The sequence below is a fragment of the Lycorma delicatula genome, chromosome 2 (assembly GCF_047948215.1).
Source record: "Lycorma delicatula isolate Av1 chromosome 2, ASM4794821v1, whole genome shotgun sequence".
Classification (NCBI taxonomy): Eukaryota; Metazoa; Arthropoda; class Insecta; order Hemiptera; family Fulgoridae; genus Lycorma; species Lycorma delicatula.
The window spans coordinates 232,527,660-232,555,558 of record NC_134456.1 but is presented as its reverse complement, the minus strand read 5'-3'; the positions used below and the strand labels follow the sequence as shown (position 1 = coordinate 232,555,558).

Here is a 27,899-nt window from a genome sequence, read left to right as displayed (position 1 = left end):
ATTACAGTTTAAACGCATTTAAAAAATGTCAAAATGGCGGCCACGTCAATTTTTCAATCCTTTATATCCATGTAATCCTAAGTTGTATCGTCAACAGCGTCGTGTTGTACAGATCGTTCGTAGCCGGTACGGTACTAGATAGTGAACCTATTTCCCGAAGATTTCGAAAAGTCGTGCTAATTGTTTTGGGATTTGGAAAACGAATTTCATATTCTTCTGCAACAGCTGAAGCATTACCATTACACGCACCCAAAATGAATACCGCATCAGTGTATTCCTCTGTTGTAAATACGGCATTACTTCGACGGCAAACTGATCACGTTCAAACTAAAATTCACAGAAAACCTTCACCGTGTTTTCTAGGTTTTCTAGTTCACAGTACCGATGTACTTAATGCATCTTGCAGAGTGATTTAAACACTAATTCATTATTTTATTGTCCTCTTTGAAATAATAATTTTTCAAATAATTTATTGTATTTCTGTCGATAAAAAAATTATTATCTAAGTAATCTTTATTTTTATTTTACAATTATGTAATTTCTAGCTTTTTTTTAAATTTTAACACTAAATTTTGTTTTTACAAATTTTTCACATCACCAAAAAAAATTTGGCTTTTTTACATTAAATAAGTACTTTTCTGACGTAAAATTAATGTACTGTTTCTAAATAAAATTGAATTTTTCTAACCTTTCTTTGTTTCATTTTACTTATAACACCATTTTGTTCAGATTTAAATTCTCTAAAAATTTTGCTTAGACGTTGTACGTGTTTATTACTCATTTAACGAAGGTATTGTACGTCAAACATAAAAAACAGGTACCCCACTCTATCGGTTTTCATTGCAGATTGTTTTGGGACCTAGTTTATGTGTCAGGACCGTAAAAACAATCTTGCACCTTAATAAATGTCTAAAAAATTTCAGTACTTCAATTACTTAAGCGGCGTCTTTCTCGATCGCCTTCAAAACCAAAAGTTCAAACGGACATTTTTGGTTTTACACAAAGTGACGGTTACAATTTGTCGGGTTCTTGTCGTTGTTGTAATGCGCTAGTTAATGCCTCGCGAAAAGATAATTATTGCCGACTCTTATTCGTAAATTTTAATGTAACTTTGTCGGGTAATTCAAAATCGCCGGTATGGTCTTTTGAGTTGCGGAAGTGTGTTTGTTTTATGACAGTGCATATCCACATGTCACAAAAAAATTTTCAAACTTCTCTTAGTTTTCAAACGGGTGTTTTTGACTCATCAAAAACACCCGTCATCAAAAAATCTGAATCTCAATTCAGATTTTTTTGATCAGATTTTGTTCGGTCCAGATCTTGCTGCGTGCAATTTCCAACCGTTTACAAAATTGAAGGAGTTTCTTGGTGGGAACCGCTATGAAAGTGACGATGTCAAAACAGCTGTTCGTGATTGGCTTAATGGACTGGTGACAGACTTCTTTGACAACAGCATACAAAAACCGGTGCCATGATTTGACAAATGCTTGAACTTAGGTGATTATGTGTAAAAATGGTTAAAAAAAATTTAGATGACGAGAGTTTTTCTGTAATTAAAGAGGTTAATGATGTAGAAGAATTATTATTAAATCAGTGAAAATGAAACTAGCACCGCTTTTCAACATAATACCCGGTTACAATTAGATACTCGCCTCATCTTTCTGCGGTTTTTCTAATTCCAGTCGTAAAGAATTTTTTTCGCTTCGGTACCCGAATCATTCTTTTACCAGATTCTTGCTGAACTTTTGTCGACTAAAAATTATGACCCAAACAAACAAAAATCCGATTGTGCAAAATCGGGACTGTAAGGTGGCTGTGGCAACAACTCTCCGCTGAACGTTTGAAAAGCTTCCGTGTCTTTTGAGCGGAAACCATTTATTCTGCCTAATTAGAGAAGAAATACACATTTTGGGAGAAAATCAGGATGTTTCTCCTCCTGATGTTGTGAGTTTCACTTTTTAGCATGTCACAATAGTAATCGCTGATAATTGTGCAGTGTTCTTTCAAGTAATCAGTTAATTGACCCTTTATAGTCTCAGAACACCTTAGCATCACTTTGCCGGCTGATGTGTAGGTTTTGAACTTTTCCTACCGGGTAAACTCGGATGTTTCTATTTCATACTCTGACTTTGGATTCTGGTTCAAAACGATGAAGCCAAGTTTCATCACAAGTTACGAGGTCAAAAAAAAGCATTACATTACATCTAAAAATTTTTATTTAAGTTTTGTACAAATCTGAATTCGGGTGAACATGTTTTGCAGTAATTCAACTTATCAGGATAATGAAATGGGGAGTGCCGATACAAATTTCAGGCAAATTTCCAAATTTTTATGTATATGTCCTTTACGAATAAGATCATTAATGTCATTTTGTAAAGCGTCGGGTGAAACTTCTGTTGGCTTCTATTATAATTAAAATCGGTGACACTTTTCTGCCCGTTTAAACTGTTCAATTCACTCGTAAAAATTTTTTAAAGTTAATACGCTATTTATCGTATCGTTTTCTAACATCCATGAGTTTTTAATTTTTTTTTTTAATTTCAGTTCTTGTTTATAATTTACGTATTTTATTGCTCTACTTATCAGAATTTTATAACGAAATAAATAATATAAAGAATATAGCTACAAAGAATGGATATGATGATAACTCATTAATCGATAATGTATGTAAAAAAATAAAATATAATTCCAAATACTTAAGTAACATAAACATTACTACGTTAAAACCCATAAATGAATAAGTTTTATATTTTATTATTAGCTGTTTATATAATTTGTACGTGCATATGTGTGTGTGTGTGTGTGTGTGTGTGTGTGTGTGTGTGTGTGTGTGTGTGTGTGTGTGTGTGTGTGTGTGTGTGTGTGTGTGTGTGTGTGTGTGTGAATGTGCGTGTGCGTGCGCGTGTGCGTGCGAGTGTGCGTGTGTGTTTGTGTGTGTGTGTGTGTGTGTGTGTGTGTGTGTGTGTGTGTGTGTGTGTGTGTGTGTGTGTGTGTGTGTGTGTGTGTGTAAATTATTTAGATTTGTAGTTATTTCTATGAAAAAGAAATGTAGTTTTTAAGAATTACAACTAATTTTTCACCAATTTTTCTAATGATTTTGATGATCACCGATAAGTAGACAGTATAAAGTGATACTTTACCCCATCTCAGTTCAGTGTTGCCTCCCTTAAGAAAAGCTATCTGTAACTGATTTATCTGCTTCTGAGTTTTGGATAAACACTTGAATTTTTTTGTGAAATGCTTTGGTAATTGCCTCTTCAAAAATCGTTGATTAACTTATATTTCTTCAATTTCTGGTTTCTAAGCTTTTCCATTTCTAACGGTATCTTCCCTAAAGGAGTTTAATACTTTAAGCTTAACATTTAAAATCGCCTTTTTTAATAAACGTGTCAAATTTTAGCTCCTGCAAACATCAGATTTCTTCATCGATTATCAAATTTTTGTTTGATAGCGCGTAATTCTGATCATTTTTTCCAATTATTTAGCCAAAAATTTCCTTTTTCATCCTGGGTATTGTAATGAAAAGCCGGTAAACTGTCGATGTTTTAGGGAAAGGATTTTTGTACATTTAGGATAATTTCATTAGAAAGACGGTTATTGATATTTAATTAGAAAAAGACAAGACGCCAAAAACAGTTTATTTACTTACCGTATAAACATTTAAAACCGACTGTAATTATTTCAAGAAATTTTTATGTTTTAGGAGTCAAAATTTCGTGAGACAGGAGTCATTACACCTGAAGAGTTTGTAGCTGCAGGAGATCATTTAGTACACCATTGTCCAACATGGCAGTGGGCATGTGGAGATGAGATGCGTGCTAAGGCATATCTACCGAAAAACAAACAATTTCTTATTACTCGTAATGTACCTTGCTCACGTCGTTGTAAAGAGGTGTGTTCTAAGTGTTTTTTTTTATAAAAATTAAATTTTCAATGGAATCGGATTTTTTAAATATATCTTTTTCTTTTTTAGAAGTAATTAATTGTAGATTTTCGTATATCTTATGACAAAGAAAGAAAAAAGTATCGTCGTAATTTTTAAGTAATTGTGTTTTCTCAATTTTTTGAAATTCTAATAGAACGGTGACGTTGTGACATAATACTTCAATTAAACAAAAAAAATATTAAAACACCGAACAATAAAGTTTCTCGATAAAAATAATTTTACGCGTAAAAATCAGTACGGTTTTCAGTTTGGCAAATCGACAAAAGATACGGTTTTACATTTAATTAGAATAATTAACGATTTTAATAAAAACAAGACTACAGCAGTATTTCTCGATTTAGCTAAGGCACTTGACACAAACTGAATAACGGGACGTACGAGGATCAGTAAAAGAACCGTTTGAAAACTACCTTTAGGGTATAACTCAAATTCCTAGTTTAAATAATGTCAGTGGTAACAGAAAATTCACAAACTTCGGCTACCACAGGGTACTGTTCTCTCGCCGATACTTTTTCTAATACACAACGATCTTTTAAAACTGAACCTTCCTGACGGTAACGTATTATCTTTCCCCGATGACACGGCTTTGGATTTTCAGGCGAGACGTGGAATGAAGTATATACGAGTGCTACCCGTGGATTACTTAACGGTAAAATCTTGGTTTTAAAGCCATATTCTTTCGCTCAACCTAAGTAACACAAAACATATGTCGTTCGCGCCTATTGAACTGGCAAATCCCCTCACGAGTGTTAACTAAAACTACATTTACGTTCAGTAAATAGTAGAAAATCGATAAACAGTAACTGTCGTCAGTCAATAGACGAAGTCACGCCTATAAAATATCTCTGAATAACATTGAACGATCGTATCAAAGGAATTCCCAAGTACAGTATTTAACATCGAGACTAAAATACCGTATACATACGTTTTACAAAATAAATAAAATTAAAGATCTTATAATAAGAATTTTATATTTTGCATACGCTCATTCAATTTTTCAATATGGAATCGAGTTACGGGGAGGAACATATGATATCCATCTTAATAAAATTATTTATTCTCCAAAAATATTTAATTAAAGCAGCTCTTGGTAGACCACAAGGATGTATTCCTGTACAAGCTTATTTGAAGAATTTAAAGTACCTACTATGAGGCAAATATATTTCAAGAAAATAATACTACGCGTAAATAAATATATAAATGATTTTGGAATTACAGATAAACCGTACAGTACTCGTTTCCCCCCAACCACTTCTCAGACACACGTGTGTCTGAAGGTTAATAATTACGTGGAGTGAATAATTACTGTTTACTTCTTCCACAAAAATCGCCGCCTCAAAACCGCGATCGCGAATAGGTATCACCATTTGTAAGTTCCCTATTACCTTCCTTTCCTTTCAAGAAAGAAGAAAGAGGGAACGAGCCCAGCAGCCATCAGCCCAGCAGTCACCTGCCCAGCAGCCACTGACAGCACAGAAGAACGAAGAAACCTGCACTTTCCCCCGTTCAGCCCTTCGGGGCTTCGGGAATTACAAGGTTAATGGTATGTAACTTCGGTTACTACCAATTCTTGGAAAGTGCAGGCCAAAGAAGAACGAAGAGGTCTTCGGAAGAAGAAGAGGGAGAAGATGAAGAAGAAGGAAGACCAGCCACTCGTCTCAACATCACGGACTGGAGTCCGGAACAGAGCCCAGCAGAGATGCGTCCTGAAGGGCAGCCATACCAGAAGCGGATGAAGAGCTTCTAAACATCCTCTCCTTTTCAAAACTTACAATAAGATAAAATAACCCAGCAATTGCGACTCCTCCGGAAGAGGGGACGCATTGCTCCCTCCTTACAGGTAGTGCCCCGTTGTGGCGTATTCCTGCTAGCCTATTAAAGAGTTAGCACCGAAAGGACTTCAGTGGACGGTCTGAAGGGGAATTACGTCGGGAGGACAGGCTTTATAAGCCTAGCCTTCCGCGGTCGGCCCGTAAAATGGGTTCGATAACGCTGGTTTAACAACGGAATTGGAATGCAATTAAATCCGTCCTTAAAACACTAAATAATAATAAACAAAACTTGTAAAAATTAGACCCGCTATTTAAAATTAACCCTTTAAAAAAAACAAGCCCGATTAGAAAGATCCAGCAGCAAGGGACTCTGTCCAGGTTCTGCGATAAAGTAGGGAGTAATAGACTCCTGCCAACTTTGCATTCCATTCCATTCCAGTACTCGTTCGGCAGTAACAAATAATTATTCTTTTCAAAATTAACTGTTTGCAAACTTCAGTTTTCGTATTATTCCAGTATATTTTCTAACAAGTCCCCTGATCATTTAAACGTCGAAATAATAAAAAGTAATTATTCAAAGAAATATTCAATATGACCAGATAGATGTTGAATAGATGTTCAATATGACCACCATCACGTCTAGCAACGTCTTCAGCACGAACGTCTGTGTTATAACTCGACGACATACCTCGGTTATCTTGTTTCACGCCTCGATGATCAGCATTCGCAGTTCCATCGCTGTACGAGGATGTTCAAGAAAAAGTTTTTCCTTTAGAAATCCCCAAAGAAAACAATCACGTGGATCCAAATCAGGACTGTTCGGGGACCAGTTCTTTCCACACACAAGACGATTAAGAAATCGATTTAAACTGAAATCCACTACCTACCGGAAGGTAAATGAAGCGAGTTCAACACGCGATTACAATAAAACAAACCAACAAAAAAAACTTAGCAGTTACAAAACAAACCAAAGAAGAACGCGGGAAAGCCCGGGCGACACCCTAAATGCTCTCGGCAAACCTTTCTTTTGCCAAATTCTCGACTATTATCCATTCGGCCTGGTGTTTCCATCAATTGACACGGAGATCCAGCGCCGACCCGGTAATACCGAACCGGATAGATAGTCTCCGTGCGTATCAGCTTATACTTTGAACAAACTTATCGAACATGATGTACATCGCCCAATTGCACGCAATGCGGACACATTCATGAGTTAACCAGGCCGAACCTCTGCAGCCTGTCCCGGAAAGCGCCATGCCCCCAAAGTTATTGCGTCACGTACTTATTCGGGTATACCCAAGAGGCGCCCTGCAGACTAACAATGTCAGGAAGCAAACCGTGCGTATAACGTCCGTCCTTTGCCTCATCCCATCAGGCATGCCACAAAGCATTACCATTTTCAGTTTTCCGAACTTTGTTAGAAGTTCTCGCCCAACGCTGTTGCCGCTCTGACGCTATCAAGTTTATCGTTTTCACGTCTGCAATCACCAAGATCGCCTCCCGTGAAATCGTACGGTGGTCACTTGCTACCGTTAAAAGTACAAGGCGTTGAGCCCTCAACAATATGTCCCGATAGCTTTTAACTTAAGCCCATCCACCCAAACAGACACCACATATAGCATAATTGCCTCATAGACGCCCTTATACAGGATACTCATGGTGTAAAATTAAAACCCCAATAAGGATTGTACACACGCCGAATACTAAAGAAGGCACTACAGGGCTTCTCCGCAACTTATTGAAGGTGTTTCTTGAATTACATTTTCTCATCGAGAAATACCCCGATACTTTTGAGCTTAAACGTTTTTATGCGCTGGCCTGCCATCGAAACACAAACCTGCCGCCTCACTGCCAATGGCCTTTGAGGCGCATCATAGTGGTCTTCTCCAGGCTGAGTCATCTTATGTTGATGATCCCACAGCTCAAGTATCCTGCAAGCCTGAGTGGCTCAGAACTCAACCTCCCTCTGCGAGCATCCTTCAGTCAGCAGGAGCCCATCATCAGTATAGCGCAATGCGACACCCATTGGGCAACCTCAGCCGCAGAAGAGAATTGAACTCCACCACCCACAAGAAAGGACCCAACATGTTGTCCTGGGGACAGTCCTTGGAAAGCATCTTGCCTCCCTAATGGCTGCCCTTGTGGAGCTGCACATCCTGATCGCTGAAGTAACTTTCCATTACCTGCAATTTACTCACAGTGGATTCTCTTTTTTGCAGTTGATAATTGGCCGAGGGCCACCTCAAAAAATTGTTAAATGCCCCTGAAATATCTAGGAAAATTTCCGTGACATATTCCATCTCACTGGTCATCACCATACTCATCTACAGAGTATGGTGTCCTCAAAACCTTTTCTGGGATGAAACTCGTATTGGTTCTCCATCAATAAGCCACGCGAGGTTAACCTCTCATTGCACAGACATGCACTTTGGCCTCAGTAATCTTCAAAGACAACGCTCCCCTATGAAAATGAGCAACCTTACACTGCACCTGCAGATGGTATGTGGTCACCCCAGCTTTGTTGTCATCTGGTGGTAACTCATCTACTAATTTGTACAAAATTCCAGACGTATCTGAAATCACTCCAAGCCTGGTCGAGAGAGCAGGCAGAAGAATGTCCTTTCTTCATTTGTATTCCAAAATCCTATGTACTACTCCCAAAGTAGTTAGGTTACTTACGCTACTAAATATATTAATATTACTAATAATATCCAAACAAAAGCCCTTATTAACACAACAAGAACAAAGAAATCCAAACTGTAATGATCACTGATCAAAAAGAAACTATAAATAGCTAAAAACAACACAATTTATAAACGAATTAATGGAGCCTATATAGAACAATCTGTGTCACTCGCGTTGTGTTGAACTCAATATTCATGAACTGCTGTCACTTCTGCTAACATAAAACACACTAATAATTATTAACCTAAGCAATTATTACCAAAATAAATGTAGGATCATTTCGTGCGCCACTCTGTAAATAAAGTATATTATTATTTTGGTAAGTATTGATTTATAGCCTAATCCTATAACAATAATGCAAGGTTGTATGCTAATCTCTTCAGTTAAAGTTGAAGGGAAAGAAGATGTATTTGAAGAAAGCGTTGATAATATGAAGTTAAAGTTCTAGAAGTAAATGGTATGAAAAAGAGCATTATATTTTACAAAATTAAATATATTTTTTAAGTCTAATGATTTCCCAAGAAGACTATAAGGGAAATATTATATTTAAATTAGCAGAGAAGAAGGGATAATAAAGATTACTTTCCATACTGCACTATTATTAAATACTGGGTGGGCAAAAAATCAGTTTCTCCAGATGGGTAGGTTATATATTTGTGTTAAATATAATACATAGTATTTTCAGATTATGCAAATGTTGACAATTTTAGTAGTGAAGAATTAGGAAAGCTTGCATGGAATCTTTGTGGATGGCAGCAATATCCTCATTTCTCTACTAACACTGAAATATAAAAACTTGTTCTGGTTTTGTTTACTGAAGTGCCATTATTCCCGATACAAATACAAAAATACATTGAAAAACACTTGAATAGTAAGTATTAAAGCTGATTATTACTAAATGCAAAATAAAATTTCCACCTGTTTAAATCTGCATGCAGAAGATATTGAGTTTTTAGCTCACTGTTTAATTCGATTGTTTGAAAGGCTTATGACATTTTTATATTATAATTTTAGTTTAAATCATCAGATAGTGAAATGATGACTTTACTTAGTTTGATTATTACACACAGCATCTGTAGTCTAACTTTGAAACAAAAGATGTTTCAAATGCAAAAAGATGTGTGTTAAAATATTTCAATAAGAATTTGGTGAAAAATAAAACTGAACATAACCATAGCCAGAGACACAGACTGAACCATCAATTAAAAAGCCTGCCTATCTCTGTTATAATTTAGCTAGTTTTTGCAGGCCATCATAATTAAATTCTGTTTAGATTTATTAGTTTACTTTATGTTGAATTTAACAAATTCAACATAAAACCATAAATGCTGTTTTTATTCATTATTCTATAATTCACAGTCTAGAAATGCTGTTTATTTTTCTATCTTACCAATTCCTCCTATACCTAGTCCTAATCTGTCTTAATTAATTTTTTTTAATTATCTAGTATATCATTTACTTTTCAACTATTAACATTTCATTTTCTGACTGTGAGAGTCATAATTTTTATATTCTAATTACCAACTTTTTACCACTTCTCAGAGATTCAGTTTGGGATTACTTTAACTTTGATGAGGTCATCATCAAAAGAAAAGATGAAAAATGTTTCCTTAAAAATACATTGTAGTTTTTCATTGTCTTCAGTTCTGCCGTTATCAAAACCTAAAATAATTTACCATTAAATTTATTTTTGACTGCCGGCATTTGCTAGTTGATGAAAATGAGGAAAGATTAAATACATTAGTTCAGCAACCCTCAAAAACTACTAAAGAGCTGCTGTCCCTTTTAGTTTTAAAAATAAAGTATTTAAAGTGTAATACTAATATAAAAAAGTATTTATATTATGAAAAATAATTTTAATTTATTAGCTAAGGCATCAAATATATATAGGCACTTTTACAAGAAAGAGGTAGATTCTTAATTTTCCTTTTATTCATTTGAAATCCAGTGAACAGTTATGAATTGTTTTCTAACTAGTTTTTCTTCAAATATTGCATTTTGCTCTGCATTTATCTTTGATGTGCTTCTATTACCAGGTAGTATATGGAGTTATAATTTCTGATATTCACTTGTTAATTGTAATTAGTTGAATAAAAAAGTATTAAATTCTCTATATTAATTCCTCCCCCCCCCCGCCCATATATTTATTCCCTATATATCTGATTTCTGCTTAAGGATGATTTTTTTATTACAGTATTTTCTATCATGTAGTTTTCACATAGAATGAAAAATTTGCAAAATTTGAAATTTAGAATTAATGTAATTTATGTAAGAAATACATTTTACTTTACAAATCTTTTAACATATACTGGATCCTTTCCACTCTATTATGATAAATATTTAATGATTTTAAGTTAATCAATTAGTATTTCTTTTTTATGATATGTTTTTATAATGTAGTAATTAATTAATCTTTTCCATTTGCAGATAGAATATTGTGAAGAACAAGAAAAAGTATTGGAGCCAGATGATCCAGATGGTGGTTGGGTAGATACACATCATAATGATCCAGATGATGTCGGTTTAGAAGAAAAAGTATCAGAGATGACATTTGATACCAAAACTGGTGTAAGTGAATTTACAGTGTGACTGTCTTATTTAAGGAAAGAACTTTGCAGGTCATTAACCAAGCTTAGAATTAAAAAACAGAAAAAAAAACAGTAATTATGATAACTGTGTATGCATGTCACTAGGAATAGAGTGAAAGTACAGGGGAAAATGATGAATCAAGCAAGTGCTTGAATTGACACTACTGCTGTTCTGTTTAAACTTGATTGCTGGGATTCAGTAATGAATATTATTCTGGTTGCTGCAACCGAGGAAACCTTGAAAGATATAATCAGTTCAGTAGAAAAACAGCCATGTGAGTTGGATGGAATATCAATTGGGAAAACCCATATGCATATATGACAAAAAGTATGAAGAACAGAATTAACAGGAAGGGTTTATAAGTGAGTGTTACATCATGTAAGGAAGCTAAGGAGATGATTTATTTGGGAGTAACAAATACAGAAGCCAACAACATGCATCTGGAAATAAGGATTATTAATAATGAGGATTATAATAAAGTCCGCTGTAACTGCAGAGGATACTAGTTATAAAATAAAACAGAAAACCAAAATATCATACTGCCACATTACCAGTAATTTTACAGTGGTTGAGACAAGGCAACGAATTTAATTGTCATTAATTCTTGATAAAGAAGCATGAGATGAGGTAGATGACAGATGAGAGAATGCTTGTAAATAGTATTTGATGATAGATTATTAAGAAAGATCTATGAACCCATAATGGGGAGACAGTACAAAGAGATGAAAGAATCGCTCAGGATTAAAGTTTATCTTAATCAGCAGATAATAAGAAAATACATTGACCAGGACTGGAGACTAAAGTATAAGAAAGGTCGAATATCAAGAGAGCCATTCTCATGAAAGTAAGGGAGAAATACACATAGGAAGAGATGGATTGATTGTGTAAGATAAATGTATAATGGAAAGTAATGAATTTAGAAAAACCAGGACCAGGAGGGATTGAAGTAATAGTTGCATCGATCAAGGACCAGAGTGATGTGGGAGCACCCAATAAGTACAAAATGTTGTATTTTAAAATTTGTCATTTCAAAATTTATATTTTTAAATAATTTTCATCACTGACCATTATGGACGAAAACACAATTTTTTTTTGTTTAGTAAAAAAATTTAATGATTTTCTTTCACAATGTTAATGCATATTGTCATTAAAAAGGGATAAACATTTTTTAATTAAAATTGTTTTGTTTCCATTTACAGTTGATCAAAATAAATAATTTTTTACATATAAACAAAATACATAATAAATTATACTTGATTCTTGTCTTCACGAACACAAAAAGACAATTTAAAAATGTACAGGAAACCAATAATGACAGACACTTGTTTATAGCACTTCAAATTCTTAATCTTATTCTTGGTTTAGGGTTGGGTTATGGCTGTTTTCTCATTCTATCCTTCACCACTCTTTCTACTTTCTACTTAACTCATAACTCTTTCTACTTTCATTCCTACCTGGTCTTCATGGGTTTTACTATTTTTCTTGGTATTCATGATCTTTTTCCATTTACCTCTTTCCTATTCAACATTTTCAAGGTTGTACTTTTATTTACTCATTGTTCAAAAATGTCCTAAGCATCTTAGCCTTGTTTTCTCTACCCTGTCTATCATACTTCTGTATTTGTGAGAGCCATTAGATTCTTCATACCGACCTTACCTTCAATTTTTCAAAGAAATTTCATTTCTTATATTTTAATTTCCCCATTACGTGACTTATCTTCCAAGACTGTTCTTTCAGAATTTGAATGAAATACATCATGTGTTAAGATTTTCTTTAAAATTTCCTTGGCATATTTTTATTCCATACTAGTCTTGTTACGCTAGAAAAAAACTGTACTAAGAATACTGTACTAAGAAACTGTACTAAAAATTAGAATAAATAACAGTGAAATATTACCCCAAGTATATTTTCTCCACAACTCTGTTTAAACCCTCCTTCAAGGAGAATATTGGAAATTATTGAAAAGTATTGGAGATAGAATGCAATTTAGTTAACATCTATCGCTGTATATGATTATCAATAATATGTGATCATCCTCCAATCAATTTGTTTACGTATACGTAAACAAATGATTTAATATACGTCATCATCATCAGTGATATGATACGATGAAAATTGTTTTAATTTTGTGGTAATTTTTTTTATTACTAATGTTTAATGTTGTTTATGGTTTCTATTTAAATTACATTGTTGTGTTAAAAATTTAATTATTTTCATTGATAGGAAGGAGATATTAAATCTATAAAAGATTTACAAGGTGAAGGAGTTGGTAAAGCTAGTGGTAAAGATAGTGATGATGATGATGATGATGACGATGATGATGAAGAAGCAGCTGATATGGAAGAATTTGAAGAAAGTGGACTTTTGGATGCAGAAGAAAATGTAAGATTTAGTTTTCAGTTATCATTGAAAGAAATTTTTTATTCTTAGGGTTTAGGATAATTTGTATTAAACAAAAATTCTCTCTGTTGTTTTTAATCAGTCTCTCGTAGGAGTTTTTTTTATAATTACTGACCTCAGAGATGACCATGGAATGGTGTATTTTTTGTTTAAATTCCTTAAGATAATTAGTCAATCTATAAAAAAATTCATTTTAATGTATACAGAGCTTTGTATGTGATACTTTGTTGTTTGATGTAGTATTTTGTTTATTTATGTGTGTTTTTAGCGAGTTTATTTATTTATTTGATTATTTGTTATAGTAGTAATACTTATGTGTTGTTTGCAATGCACCAGTCTGTTTTGTAAGGAACCTGTATGCAAGTGATGGCATATATGTTTTCTTTTGAGTTTTGATTGGAATAAGATTGGAGGTGTTGTACTGTTACACCATGTTTGAAAATTTATTTGTCAGATGTAGTAAAATTTTTGTATAAAGTGGATTGAATCTACAAAGTAATGGCTATATAATTAATGAAGTAAAAATATTAACTGATTGACCAAATCTATCGTACGTTAAACATGAATTAATCAGACAAGGTGTGACTTGTTTCGTATCAGATTACATTTAATTAATTTTACAATATTTCAGCAGTTGATTGTTTATTAATGTAAAAAGGGAAAGCTATTGGTAATGATACTGATGATGATGAAGAATCAGCTGATATGGCAGAAAGTGGACTTTTGGATGCAGAGGAAAATGTAAGATTTAGTTTTCAAGTTACCTTTGAGAATTTTTATACTTAAATTTTAGGAAAATCTGAGTTAAACAAATACTCTCTGTTGTTTTTAATCAGTCTCAAATATCTTTTTATTTTTATCAAATTTATTTTTATTTTTTCTTGCTGGTGATTGTACAAACACTTCTACTAGGATTGTGATATTTGTTGGGTAAAGCTGGACCACCTCATATCCTTTATAATATAGTTCAATATAATAATACTATCATAAATAGTGTGTGTGTGTGTGTGTGCACACGCATGTGTGTGTGTGTGTGTGTGTGTGTGTGTGTGTGTGTGTGTGTGTGTGTGTGTGAAAATATATGCAAACATGTATTTTCTATGTATGGTTTTTTATTTTTTTATTTTGTTATAGGCTGCTGTGGATTTTGGAAAACTTAAAGAAAATCAGGAGAGCGGAGTAGATGATGGAGAAATAATTAGAACAAGAACTTATGATTTGCATATTACTTATGATAAATACTACCAGACTCCTAGACTGTGGCTTAGCGGTTATGATGAGGTTTGTAATAAATTTTCAGCTCTTATAATGTGCAGGTACAAGTAAATGCTTAATTTATTTTAACATCTTCTTGATAAACTTTTATATAAATATAATAACAATATTACCAATACTGGGTATATGAATATTTTACTTTATTAAGTCAGGCAATGTAGGTTCTATATTTTATGAAGTTAAAGTTACCAAAAAACAAAAGCCTCTTCTCCATGGAGAGGTACAGGGTTAAGGCCATTGTAGTGACAGTGATGAAGAGAGTTTTATGTTATATTTGGGTACACAATACGCTTATGTTTCTTGATATTTTGGCCGTCCTCTTGTGGACTTGCTACACACAATGTATTTTAAAAACATTTGAGTTTTTAGTAAATTTTATGTTTACAAATTAGGAGAGTTGGCTGAAATGTAATACCCAGTCATTCGTAATTTGCAAATGAAAAAAGGCATGAAGAAATTCTCCATGTTCATTATCCTTGTTGAAATGAATAACCTTAATATCCTCTTTAATTGCAACTCAGGGCGCCAAATGTGGTGAGTATGGAATACGTTTAAATTTTAACTTTACAAGAGTCGTACTTGATGTATAACCAAGCCTTATTGTGTTGCAGAATTATCTGTATCATGATAATTAGTGGATTGTCAGAACACAAAACATACAACTTCTAAAAAGCATCAAAAGGAAAAAGAATGTGTCTCTTATCTTCTTTTCGTTACCATAGACATCTTTTAGATGACAATGAATGTCACTAGCATTCACTTTTCCTTTGTTAAAAATCTAATCACAGCATGTTGTTTTAGACGGGTTGAGACTGCAGATGTACTTGATTCCATAACAATAGTGACTGACAGAAAATGAGATGGCTTGGGTCAACAAATTTTGGAATGTTGTAGGGAAATAAAACTGCAAGTTGGCAGCACCTATTGGTTTGTGTGACATTTATTCTCTGGTTAAGTTCCAGTGTGCATTACATTTCAACCGCCCTTGTATCAATTATAGTCGCTTAATTTATTTATTTTTTTTTTTATTTTACTTGTTTTATCATGGATAATGTTAAATTTTTGTGTTTCTCTGAGGATGATTGCTGATCCATGCAAAATAGTAAAATGGATAGATTAGTTAAATTTTAATTTCTGGGATCAAATTAAATAAAAATTGTAAATTAATTTATACAGTGAATATTCTTTCTAACTTCCAGCCGAGATGCCCAATGCTTTTAATGGAAATTTCTTCTTTTTTTTCATAACTCTTGTTCCTTCCTGTTGTAAATTGAAATTATGCAAAATCCATTTGAAGTGTCCCCAAAAAAAAACACATAAGCTGGTTGCTTGGCCAGTTCAAAAAAATTGAAACACCCATTTGTTTCCTTAATGTTTTAGGACCTTAAAACTATTTTTTAAAATTTTTTATTTAAGCATTTAACATGTGGCGGCTATTTTTGTTATGGTGCGCATACTTATTTTTGTGATTGTAAGGGTTTACAGAAAAAATCGTAATTAAAAAACTATTGGTCCTGGAAGTATGAAACAAAAATCAATTTATTCATATTTTCTCAAGGTAAAAGATTGGTGCAGGGATTTATTTACCTACCTCTCTTCTTTCTGTGAGAAAATTACCAATAAAGTTGAACATGAAATCGTTTTTCACTTTTTGTAATTTTTTCAAGAGGTAGGGATGTATACACAGTTTTAATTATTTTTTTATATGTAGGTATATGTTTACATGTTACGAGGGACATTCAGTCATTAAAAAGACAAATTGATGTAGAAAAAACTGTGTATTTTTACAAAATGAGACTTTTACTACTTCTCAACTTAATCCCACCAATATTATTAATACACTTGTCTCAACGATGAACTAGTTTTTTTATATCTGATGCAAAGAAGTCTTGTCTTGTTTGAGCCACTTTCCCACAAATTCTTTGACCTCGTTGTTGCTGAACTTTTTTCCATGTAATGCCTCCTTGAGTGGACCAAACAAATCAAAATCTGAGGGAGCCAAATCTGGACTGTAGGGAGGATGTGGTAGTATCTACCAACCCATTTTTCCAGTGGTTTCTTGGGTCAGCTGGGCAGTATGAGTGCAAGCATTGTTGTGTAGCAATATCACACCTTTTCTTTGAGATCCATGACGTTTTTCTCTCATTGCTGGCTATACGTTTTTCATCAGCATGTCTTAGTAATAGACACTGTTTATTGTACACTGATTTTCCAAATAATCACAAAAGAATGACACCTTGGGCATCCCAAAAGATGGTCAACATGACTTTTTCTTCTCATGCTTGCATTCTGAATTTCTTTCGGACAGGTGAGCTTGTGTACTTTGATTCCATGCTTTGTCTTTTGGACTCTGGTTCAAAATGATGAACCCAAGTTTCATCACACGTTAAAATTTTGTTTAGAAAAGGATCACCTTCCCTTTCATAGCGTTCTTTCAAGTCTGTACACACTTTGAGTCTTGTTTCCTTGTGTTGTTTTCAGACCCACCTTGCACTTGTTTTGATGTACTTGAGCTTGTTACTGATAATGTTATGAACTGTGCCAGCATTTACTGCAACTGTTCAACTGTAATACGTTGATCTTGATGAATAATATCAATGTGGGTTTCAAGTGAGGGAGTTGACACTTCAACTGGCTGGCCAGGATGTTGCTTGACAGTCACTGAGGTTCGATCGTTTTTGAACTGTTCTACCTGCTTATAAAAATTTCTGCGGTTCATACAACTTTCACCATACTGTAAAATCATTCGAAAAAAGATTTTAGCCAGTTTTTCACCTTCAGAAAGCAAAAAGCAGATCACTGAGCGTTATTCAACTAATGTGGAAACTTCAAGCGGACATGCTACCGTTAAATGCTATATTGAGGTTATAAACAAAATAATTTTTATCCGTCAGCTGTTCTTAGCTCATCTCATTGATGCCAACCTAGTCATGAAAGTACAAAACTCATCCTGCAAACTGTTTCATTTCTATATCAATTTGTCACCTTAACTATTGAATGTCGCATAAATAAGTTTTACCATAAATAATATTAATGGTGATATACATGCTCCTAAATTTTTATGAGTTTTTGAAAATAATTTTTTTTTTAATTCAAGTTTTGGCTTCAAATATCGCTGATGGGGCTGATGATAAAGATCTTTCTTGTGTATTGTACTAATAAAAAGTTTTATCCTCTCAAAATCATGAAAATCCTGTTAAAAGCAATACCATTTTGACTCGCTAAATAAATGCTCCAAGGGGGTTTCTTGTCTTCTTTGCACTTAAATTTTTTTTATATATTTTGTATTTAGAGTTCCTATGTTGATGAAGTTGGCATTTAAATATTTTTAAAATAGTTTTTCTTAAATTATTAATGAAGGTCATTATTTAATGATAACTTAACTAGTACCAGTAACCTATTACAATTTTGATTCAAAAATGCTTGTGAAACTTACCCAAACTGAGATTTCAATGAGTAGCTACGTCTTTTTTCAATACAGTCTTTTTCCTTAAGTGAAAGTGGTGCAATACTTGGCACAGTATGGTCTTCATAGTGCTTGAAGTCTGAAGTAAAGTAACGTCTTACAATGTCTTCTGACAGGAACATAGTTGTGGTAGCTTCTAGTACCAACAACTCTTTCACAGCAGTCAAAATGGTTTTTTAGAGTTTCTGAAATCTTAGCTATTTCATTTGATTTAATCAAAAAATACTTATGTTTTTCAGCCTGTGATTACAAAATGAATACATTTCATCAATGTTTAGTGTCTGACTAATGACCTTTGCAGGTTTGCCTTTGCCACCTCTCGTTTTGGTCCTCCCACATCATCACAGACGTTCTTCCCATGGGATGATTCAAAGAAGTGCCATTTGGCTTCAAGGTCGAAGTCTTTTTTTGTGTCTGCACTAATTCTCAAATTTTTTTTTATTTTTATACAACTTGAAGCTCAGTTTTTTATGTTCTGATCTAGTTCCTTGATATGGCCTGTGAAAAGTTTTTGAAAGCAATAAAATGTTGTTATATTGTACTTCAAGTGATCTCTTAAAATTCAGACACTTTTGTATTGTAATATATCATTTTCCTTGAAATAGAACACAAAAGGGTGAAGTGTGGCTTGGCCATTGACCCAATGGAAGCTTTGTATCTCATCTTGGACAAGAAATGAAAAATGTTCTGCAAAGTCTGCCAACACCAAACATTCTTCACCTAATTATGATTTTTTTTCTTGAAAAACTGAGCTTGAGATTTTGACATGAAATGGTGAGTTTTCAACTTTTCCAATTTTCAACTTTTCCGCTAGTGATTCAAAAAACTCATCTTTGGTCTAAAGAATAGTACTCATCTCTGCCCTATCAGCTGTTACCCACTGTTTATACATTATTGTATCTGGCAACACATCATACTCTTCACAAAAATATGAGCATGACAAATACTGCCTGACAAATACAGGCAGTATTTGTCCTGGACATTTGGTGCACATGTTCATCATACAGTTATAGTTATCCTTGTCACAAACAAAGATGTCTACTAACTCCTTATAATCAACATTAAGTTTGGGACCATCAATCATGAATTTGATGTTCTGGAGGTGAGGGCAGACACAAACTGTATGAGTCTGGGGCACCAGCCAACATACACCATTTTGGATGCAGTTTGCAGAACTTTGATCTTCCAATTTTGTTTTTTGAGAGTTTTCACTTTTAAAGGAGACATACAATTCATTTAACTAATCAGAACAAGGCGCTTTTGCTTGTGCACTTTGGACACCATCAACACACTTGCTTACAGAATCTTTTTTACTAGGACACAGCCTGTTATTATTGTCATCTTCATAAAATAACAACTTTTTTAATTGAGTTGTTACTAATTCCTGTTTTATGTCTTTTACCTAACTGTGGTAGAATGCCCTGCTCATTAACTAATTCTCTAGCGAGTCTAACCAAAAACTCAGACACATTGAACTCCGATATTATTTTAGATCTGGTCCAAGATTGGGGAAGTAAATTGATAATTTTAACCTTGTCTTCTTTAGAAGCAAGAGTACATTTTCTTTTAATTTTAAAATAAGATCATCATAATCATGTGAAGAAGATTGAGATGGATTTTCATTTTCAGAAAGTTTTGAGTCAAAACACAATTCAAGATTCTTTTTTAATTTTTCAAATACCTTACTTGTTTTAGATTCTAATGCTGATGGCCTTTGATCCTTGCTTAATTTTTTCAATTTTGATGGAGGTGATACACCCAAAATGCTACAGGCAGCATCCAGTTGTTCAATATTATGATGTGGGGCAGTATATTGCTCTTGGTCTTCACATTCATATACTTCTTTTTTCTTCTGAGAAAAAATACTTTTGAAACTTAACACAGAGAGAGTTTCCAGGAACTAAATATAAATTTGGAAAAATGTGTTCTTTAAGAGCTTGCTCTAATGTATTTGTTTTAAGTTTTTCTTAACTGTTTTTTTATGAGTTCTCAAATGGTCACAACAAAACTGTCCGTCCATACAGGTGACTGAATTTTGACAAAAACATTTTTTCATGATATTTACAAACACTAGTGACATCCGAATTAACACGTAAAAAAATAAGTTGTTGGTTTTCATCACTAAATTCACAAATTTTTGGCACTTACCATACACTGTTTTATGACACTCTTCATTCATATAAATTCCTATGGAACATTGTTCTTCCATTGTTTTATATGAAATTACTTGAAAATAATGTAAAAATTTAACTGATTTTAAATTTGCAATTATAATATTATTAAGTAAAACTTATTTATTTAATAAACACTTCCAAACACAAGATGAAATTTGAGATACTCTGTAAAGATGTGAACAGGTCACTGACTAATATCAGACTGACCAGTCTGCAATTGCAAAGCTAAATGATGTAACAAGCATAAATGAGCATGTTGCAACATGAATTTTCCTGATGAGTGGAAATGACTTCAAGCGCTTGTTATAACATGAAAACTGCAGTTGACTGGTTCAAACAAGTCTATTTTAACTATAGTAATAAAATATAAAAATATTAAATTGTCAAGTAGACAAGAAACCTCTTTGGAGCACTTAATTGAGTCAAAATGCTTTTAACAGGTTTTTCATGACTTTTGGAGGTTATAACTTTTTTATTAGTACAATACACAAGAAACTTTTTTATTTTCCATAAACATACACAAAAATACTGTAAGTTGTGCAAATTTGAGATTTTTATCACCAGCCCCATCAGAGTTATTTGAAGCCAAAATTTGAATTTTTTAAAAAAAGTTAGTTTTCAAAAATTCATAAAAATTTACTGGTAAGTACATCACCAATTAATGTTATTTATGGCAAAACTACTAACATATATCTACATATAAAAAATAATTCAAACTGTGTATGCCATCCCTACCTCTTGAAAAATATTACCAAAGTGAAATTTCACAGTTTTTCATGTCCAACTTTACTGGTAATTTTATTATAGAAAGAAGAGAGATAGGTAAATAAATCACTGGACCAATCTTTTGCGTTGAGCAAATATGAATAAATTGCTTTTTGTTTCATCCTTCCAGGACTAATAGTTTTTAGTTATGATTTTTTTCTGTAAATCCTTACAGTCACAAAAATAGTTTTAAGGTCCTGAGACATGTAGGAAACAAGTGGGTAAGTAAAATTTTTTTTTGAATTGGTCAAGCAACCATCCTTGGATCACTTCAAATGAATTGATCCACAAGTATATATGTATCTTAATAGTTCAGTATAAAAAAATTTTTCTAAATTTTCTGGAGTTGAAATAGTGTTTTTAAATGGCTGTCTTGTTGTAGTAGACCATTGTGATTATATAGTTGTTATTAGTTGGAAATGTTTATGTCCTATTTTATTGCCATTGGATTTAAGCTTTCAATTTGTCTGTGGGCTGGTTCATCGTAGTCTTTAACTGTAATCATTCTTATCTCGTGGAATGATTGAAATAAAACATGTATTAGATCCCATTTTCAGAAATTATACATCACTTTATATCATTTTTTTCTGGTGCATGATTGTGCTATAAAAAAAGTTCTAATTCCATTTTAATTGCTTTTTTTTACTAATAGTGCTGTTATATTATTTTACATAATTTAAGAGGCAACATAATCACTTAAAAGAACATATATTCAGAAAAAGTTTTCATTATAGTTAAAAAAAGGCTTCTTATGAAACTGAAATAAAATATTATTAGCTTATTAAATTTCCCTTTCATTTGTATAAGTTCAACAGTTATTGAAGGAAATGTTAGATTCATTGTTTGGAGATAAAGTTTCTGTTGAAACATTTCAGATTCTATTATTTTTAATGTAATTTCCAAAAGCATTCTTAGTGGAATTCTTTGTGCATATTTCATGATTGTATGTATTATTATTTTATAATATTAATTTACATTTAATTGTTTTTAATGTGCTAAATATTTAATTTATTCCAGAATCGTAAACCATTGACTGTGGAACAGATGTATGAAGATGTCAGTCAGGATCATGCTAAAAAAACTGTTACTATGGAAACTCATCCTCATTTACCTGGTCCACCAATGGCCTCAGTTCATCCATGCAGGTAACTTTTTATATGGATCTTTGTATAGTAAGCTATCAAGAAGTAATATTTTGATAAAGTGTATTTGAATAGTTTTGGTTTTGCATACAAAGACACATGCTCGCGCGCATGCACACATATCTTTTTATATTTGTTTTACTGAAATTAATCTTTTAAGATTCATATTATTCCTGTGTACTGTTAAATTATATTTTAACAAGACCAGTATAACGAACCTGAGTAATGGATTCCTGCCAGTCAAGAAGAAAATAGTATAAAATAATAATGGAAGTAATCCAGAAGGGACCAAAAGGAATCCTTTCTCTAAGGCTAACAGGTCCGTTTAACAATTGTTCTTTATAATACTGCCAATGACACACCTACAACAGACGTTCCACGAGAGGAATTAACAGACCAGAGTAGGAATTCATGGGAAAACGTAAGGACTTGGACGATCATTCTCATGTTTCAACTTGGGTCTGGTTCTGTAGGTCAAGAAGATAGGAGTATAAAAATCCAAGAAAGATGAGTTAAGATCAGTTTTGAAGAAGCGAGTATAAGCGTTTGTGTTTGAGGCGATTTTAAGATGGCGTTATCTGTCAATGTGTTTGATGTGGCATCACAAGCATTCCAGTATAGGCAGTACATAAATATAAGAAGTTGTTTGATGAGTTACTATTAGACAATTAGTGAAAGGGATAAAGTATGCAATTCATTCATGAAGTACAAGGAAGTTTTATTTGTGAACAGGAAACGTATTTGCATTTAAAGAACTTTAATCAATCATCTTATCTTTATAGTAATACAATACCATTTGTTAAAGGTGTAAATATTAGTGGTCATTATAACGTCTCTTGTCAATGGGACGGAATTCTGGTTTTTACAATGTAACCTGTAAATAAATCCTGACTTTAAATTCTATTTTGTATGTAATCGTTATTATTATTATTTACATTCATTATTATTGTTGTTGTCATTATTCTTCTTTTTTTTTTTGTGGTTGTCAATGTTATTATTATTATTGTCATAATTATTATTGATTTGTCTTTTTTTACTTATGTTATTAAACTAATAAATTGTAGTTATATAAACATTTAACTACAATGTTAAATGTTTATATAACATTTAACATTGTTAAATGTTATATAAACATTTGTTATAAACAAATGTCAAATGTAAATGTTATAAACATACAATGTTATAACTTCTATTCAAGCTATAGAATAATTCTTATTCTATATATTAATAGAATAGAAGGAATAAAAGGAAAGGTGATATTAAAAGGTGATAATAAAAGGCGTGGTATTAACAAAATCAGTGTTGTTTCCAAAGGATGCATGGGTGTGGGACACATTACTTAATTAGTGACTCACAGAAAAACGTTAAATATAACATTATTCCTATTAGTTTCTTTATTGAACACACTAGTAAGCTGTCTAGTAGTATATGTAAAGTTTGTTTGTTTGTTATGTTTCCTTTAAATTGATTTTAAGTTAGAAATTGTCATAGAAGAAGAAAAGGTGAAAATAAACTTTTCAACTATCAAATGCAGTCAGGTCAATGGTAGTCATCAAACATATAAGGGGTGGTTTATGACTGGTTTTTGCAATATTATATTGAAATATCATATGATACTGAAATTTGAATTATTTCTTTCAGGCTGTTTTAATTTTTCCTATTCTTTTAGATTCATTTTAGTATCTTTAATATTTTTTTTTAATATGCAATTTAATAACATGAATTCAATATTGACTGAGGTTACAGGATTCCGTGAAAGTATTTTCATGATACAATTAAGTTATGTCTTATCTCAATATTCTGTACTAGGTGGTTTATATTATAGAATTAAAAATGTAAATTTGTCTTTTGTTTCAGACATGCTGAAGTAATGCAGAAAATCATACAGACTGTGTTGGAAGGTGGTGGTGAATTAGGAGTTCATATGTATCTAATAATTTTTCTCAAATTTGTTCAGTCAGTCATTCCTACTATAGAATATGATTATACTCAAAATTTCACTATGTGGTCCAAAAGTCTTTGCATTAATAAGTAGAGACGCATTTTGCTATTAAAGTAGAAAAGAATCCAATACTTGCCTGATCACCAGTATAAATGTATGTTTTTATTTATTCATTTTTTTTTAATTTGCTGGATTAGGTTTTTAAGCAGCATTTAATACAGCTATCATGAAGTAATGTGATATCAAGTTATATATAAATATTTGTGTATAAATATCTCTACCATAAAACTCATACATTTTATTTGGTGGGAACATTTACTTTAATGAGATGCAATTTTAAATATTCTTAATGCAAAGTTTGGTTGTTTATTTTTTTAAATTTAGATTTAAGGATTTTTTGGCACTTTCAGTTCGGTATGATTAAAAGAAAAACATTAAATAATGCTCAATTCCATTAAAAGAATTATTGGGTTACATCCGGTGCAGTATCAAATTGAAATTTTTCTTATGCGGAAATTTATATGTGAATTTTGTGGAAATTTTAGAATTTAATTGTGCTATGTCATCCTCATTATTTGAGCTAATAATATAGTATTCATATTATTTATACTCGATATTTTAATTTAATGATTTTACTCATTAAGTAGTATAAAGAAAAAGGATGTTGAAGAATAATAAATGTTAAGAATCTATATAAAAACTCTTTATTAATGAACTTTGATGTAACGACTATGACTGTTGTAATTATACATGGAGATTGTAATTATTAGGATTTATAGATTATCACAGTAAAAAAAAAAACTTAAAAAATAAACATTATGACTTATTTCTTTTTAAAAATATATTTGCAGTTCAATGATCATAATCTACAATTGCACAGCTCTCATACCATCTTTCTTATCAAGCCATATGTAAATTTGATTAAAACCAGTCTTCAGATTCACACAATTTTAAGCATTTTGTTCCTTGCCAGTAAATTGTTTTAATTTTTTTTTCATGTTAATCCAATTTATTGTGATGAACTTTTATTTTTCATTGATATATGATGTATTATATATGATGCTATTAATAGGTTCACAATTGTTATAAAAGTAATGTACGTTTAATATTTTGGTAACTTGAGGTTTAATGTAGTCTTATAACATTTTACAAGCTTCACTGTTTCATTTTGTCACCAATTGCTTATAAAATTAACTTTTAGCCATTCTATTTTTCATCTTAATCTGATTGTTTATGCCTTTTTCGCCATTCTTGATTAAAATAAATTTCTAATCAAAATGTTTGACCATTTCATTACCATGATCTCATAACTTTTATTGCCCATTTAACAATGGTGGTTACAGGTTACTTTGCTTTGGCTGGATATATATTACTATTACATAATATGTCTCTCTTCTATTGCTTGATTATGTGTAACTGAAATGTTATAAACGTAATGGATTTTCCATCAAGTTTGCTACTTGTTTATGTACAGCTTGGAGATAGTCATACGACTAAAAATAATATTTAGTTAATTTGCAGTAATCTGGTTACATATTCAAATTATTATTAATTATTAACTTTTTCACCATTCATAATGGTTTTCTTTTGTAGTCATAATTAATTGATACTGCATTGGAATTGCCATATTTCTAGATTCTTACTATAAGATATCTGGTATAATCAAGAGACTAGATTCCCTTTTTACTACTATAGATATAAGCATATTCTCAGTTATGTAAGTTTTTCTTAATATTAACTAAGCAGTTTCCTTTTAATTTGAATTTTTCCACCATTATATTTTTTGTAATTGCATGTACTTACAAGTGAAAATTAACATCATGCATTTTTTACATTTAAGGAGCTTGTTGTGCACATTATGCTGTTTTGATTGCAAGGCTCTTTAAAAATATTTATTCTTTATTTTTTCTTGTTAGGAATAAATAAATTTTGATGCAGAGAATTAATGCACTTGTTTATTGTTCATAAATTAGAATTCATCATCTCTTTGATATAATATATATATATATATATATATATATATATATATATATATATATATATATATATATATATGTATATATTTACATATATGAATTCTTCTTGAATATATAAGAAACTTCTTCATCCTGCCAACTATGATTTTTGAAATGGGCTGTGTTTTAAAGATTTTTCATCTCATAAGGATCTTGTGTAACAATTAAGAAAATAAACTTACAGTAAAATAAAGTAATTGATTACTTTACTCAGTTAGAATTTCAGTTTTTTAGTTGTCCTGAAAATGGGTCATTTATTATTAAATATATAAAGCTAGCATTCCTATCCCTATTTTCTTAGAAGTAATTTGACCAAAATTATACACAAGGTGTTTATTTAAATATTATAATTTGAATTTAAGGTGAACCTTATTTATCGATCTTTGTTTAAGTATGTGATTGCATCTTAAATTTTTTGTTATTTTTGAACTCCTTTTGAAAGTTTTCAGAATGTAAGAAAACTTATACTTTTTATTTTTTGTCTTCAGTCATTTGACTGGTTTGATGCAGCTCTCTAAGATTCCCTATCTAGTGCTAGTCATTTCATTTCAGTATACCCTCTACACCTTACATCCCTAACAATTTGTTTTACATATTCCAAACGTGGCCTGCCTACACAATTTTTTCCTTTTACCTGTCCTTCCAATATTAAAGCGACTACTTTTTATTATTGTATTAGAAATATTTTACTTTGGCCTACATGTATGCATTATTTCCATACAATTTTCAGTGTTCTCCAATACAATCTTTTCTGTATACTGGCTTGATCCCATATTCCTGCCCAATTCAAATTTATAATAATCTTTATAATTTAAATATTATGTTCATTCCTTTCTGTACATATTAACTTAGTGAACTAATGCGGATACTAAATTAATTTGTTTTGTTAAATTGGTTTATTTTTTTCTCCTCTATTGTTTACTACTTTCTTAATTTACTAACAAATTGTTGGTTTTCATCATAACACATTTTTCTATTTAATTTTTTTTCCTTTAAATCGAGATGCATCTGAAATTTTATCATGTTAAATTTGCAGGATTATAATAATATAAGTAAATTTTTGTTTGTTTGTTCGATTCTCTGTTACTTTAAATAATTATTTTATAGTTTTCTTTTCAAAAAGTAGACAGAATTTTTTTACATTAAAAACTGAAAATAATTGTTTGTACTTATTTATTCTTTGATTAAACCAACACCAGTGAAATTAATTTTAAAGAAGTTGACAGTTTGGTAGAAAACGTCTCTCACTGATGCTTTGTTAGAGATATATTACAGACTTCACTAGATAAAACAAAAAAGTAAGGTGAAATGTGTTAAACGTTCTTGTTAGTAATTATTCCCATTTTTTTATTTTATTATTAATTACACATAAATATATAAAGCCTCATTTTTCGGCTGTGGTTTTAATGAGATGTATATTTTTTTAAGTGAAATATAATATTATCTTATGCAACACTGATCATAACATATGTAGATGTATGAGATAATGAATTTGAAGAGTGAAAAATGTGATTCATAGTTTTAATTTGAAACCTGTCCAAACTCAATTCTTTCCAAAAACTTAAAAAACTAGTTTGATTATATAATTAATGTTCTATGATTTGAAAAAGAACTGAAGTATTATGTTAAACCATTTTATTGTTAGTAAATCCCAATCTCTTTAATTTCAATGTTTTATATCACCTATTTATTTATTATTGTTTTGCATTTTATGATGAATTTTTTAAA

The 27,899-nt window shown here is 31.6% G+C and overlaps 1 protein-coding gene across 1 annotated transcript in view; it reads left to right on the top strand.

Moving 5' to 3' along the window:
- The window catches only part of Atg3 (Autophagy-related protein 3), a 32,313-nt gene extending 7,550 nt beyond the window's left edge, over nucleotides 1-24,763 (top strand). Inside the window, exons 2-7 of the mRNA XM_075357366.1 lie at nucleotides 3,704-3,892; nucleotides 10,831-10,971; nucleotides 13,216-13,374; nucleotides 14,527-14,673; nucleotides 22,090-22,217; nucleotides 24,072-24,763. Coding sequence (XP_075213481.1) covers nucleotides 3,704-3,892; nucleotides 10,831-10,971; nucleotides 13,216-13,374; nucleotides 14,527-14,673; nucleotides 22,090-22,217; nucleotides 24,072-24,249 — 942 coding nt within the window. The 3' untranslated portion in view covers nucleotides 24,250-24,763. The remainder of the gene's footprint in view (nucleotides 1-3,703; nucleotides 3,893-10,830; nucleotides 10,972-13,215; nucleotides 13,375-14,526; nucleotides 14,674-22,089; nucleotides 22,218-24,071) is intronic.
- The last annotated feature ends 3,136 nt before the right edge of the window (nucleotides 24,764-27,899 follow it).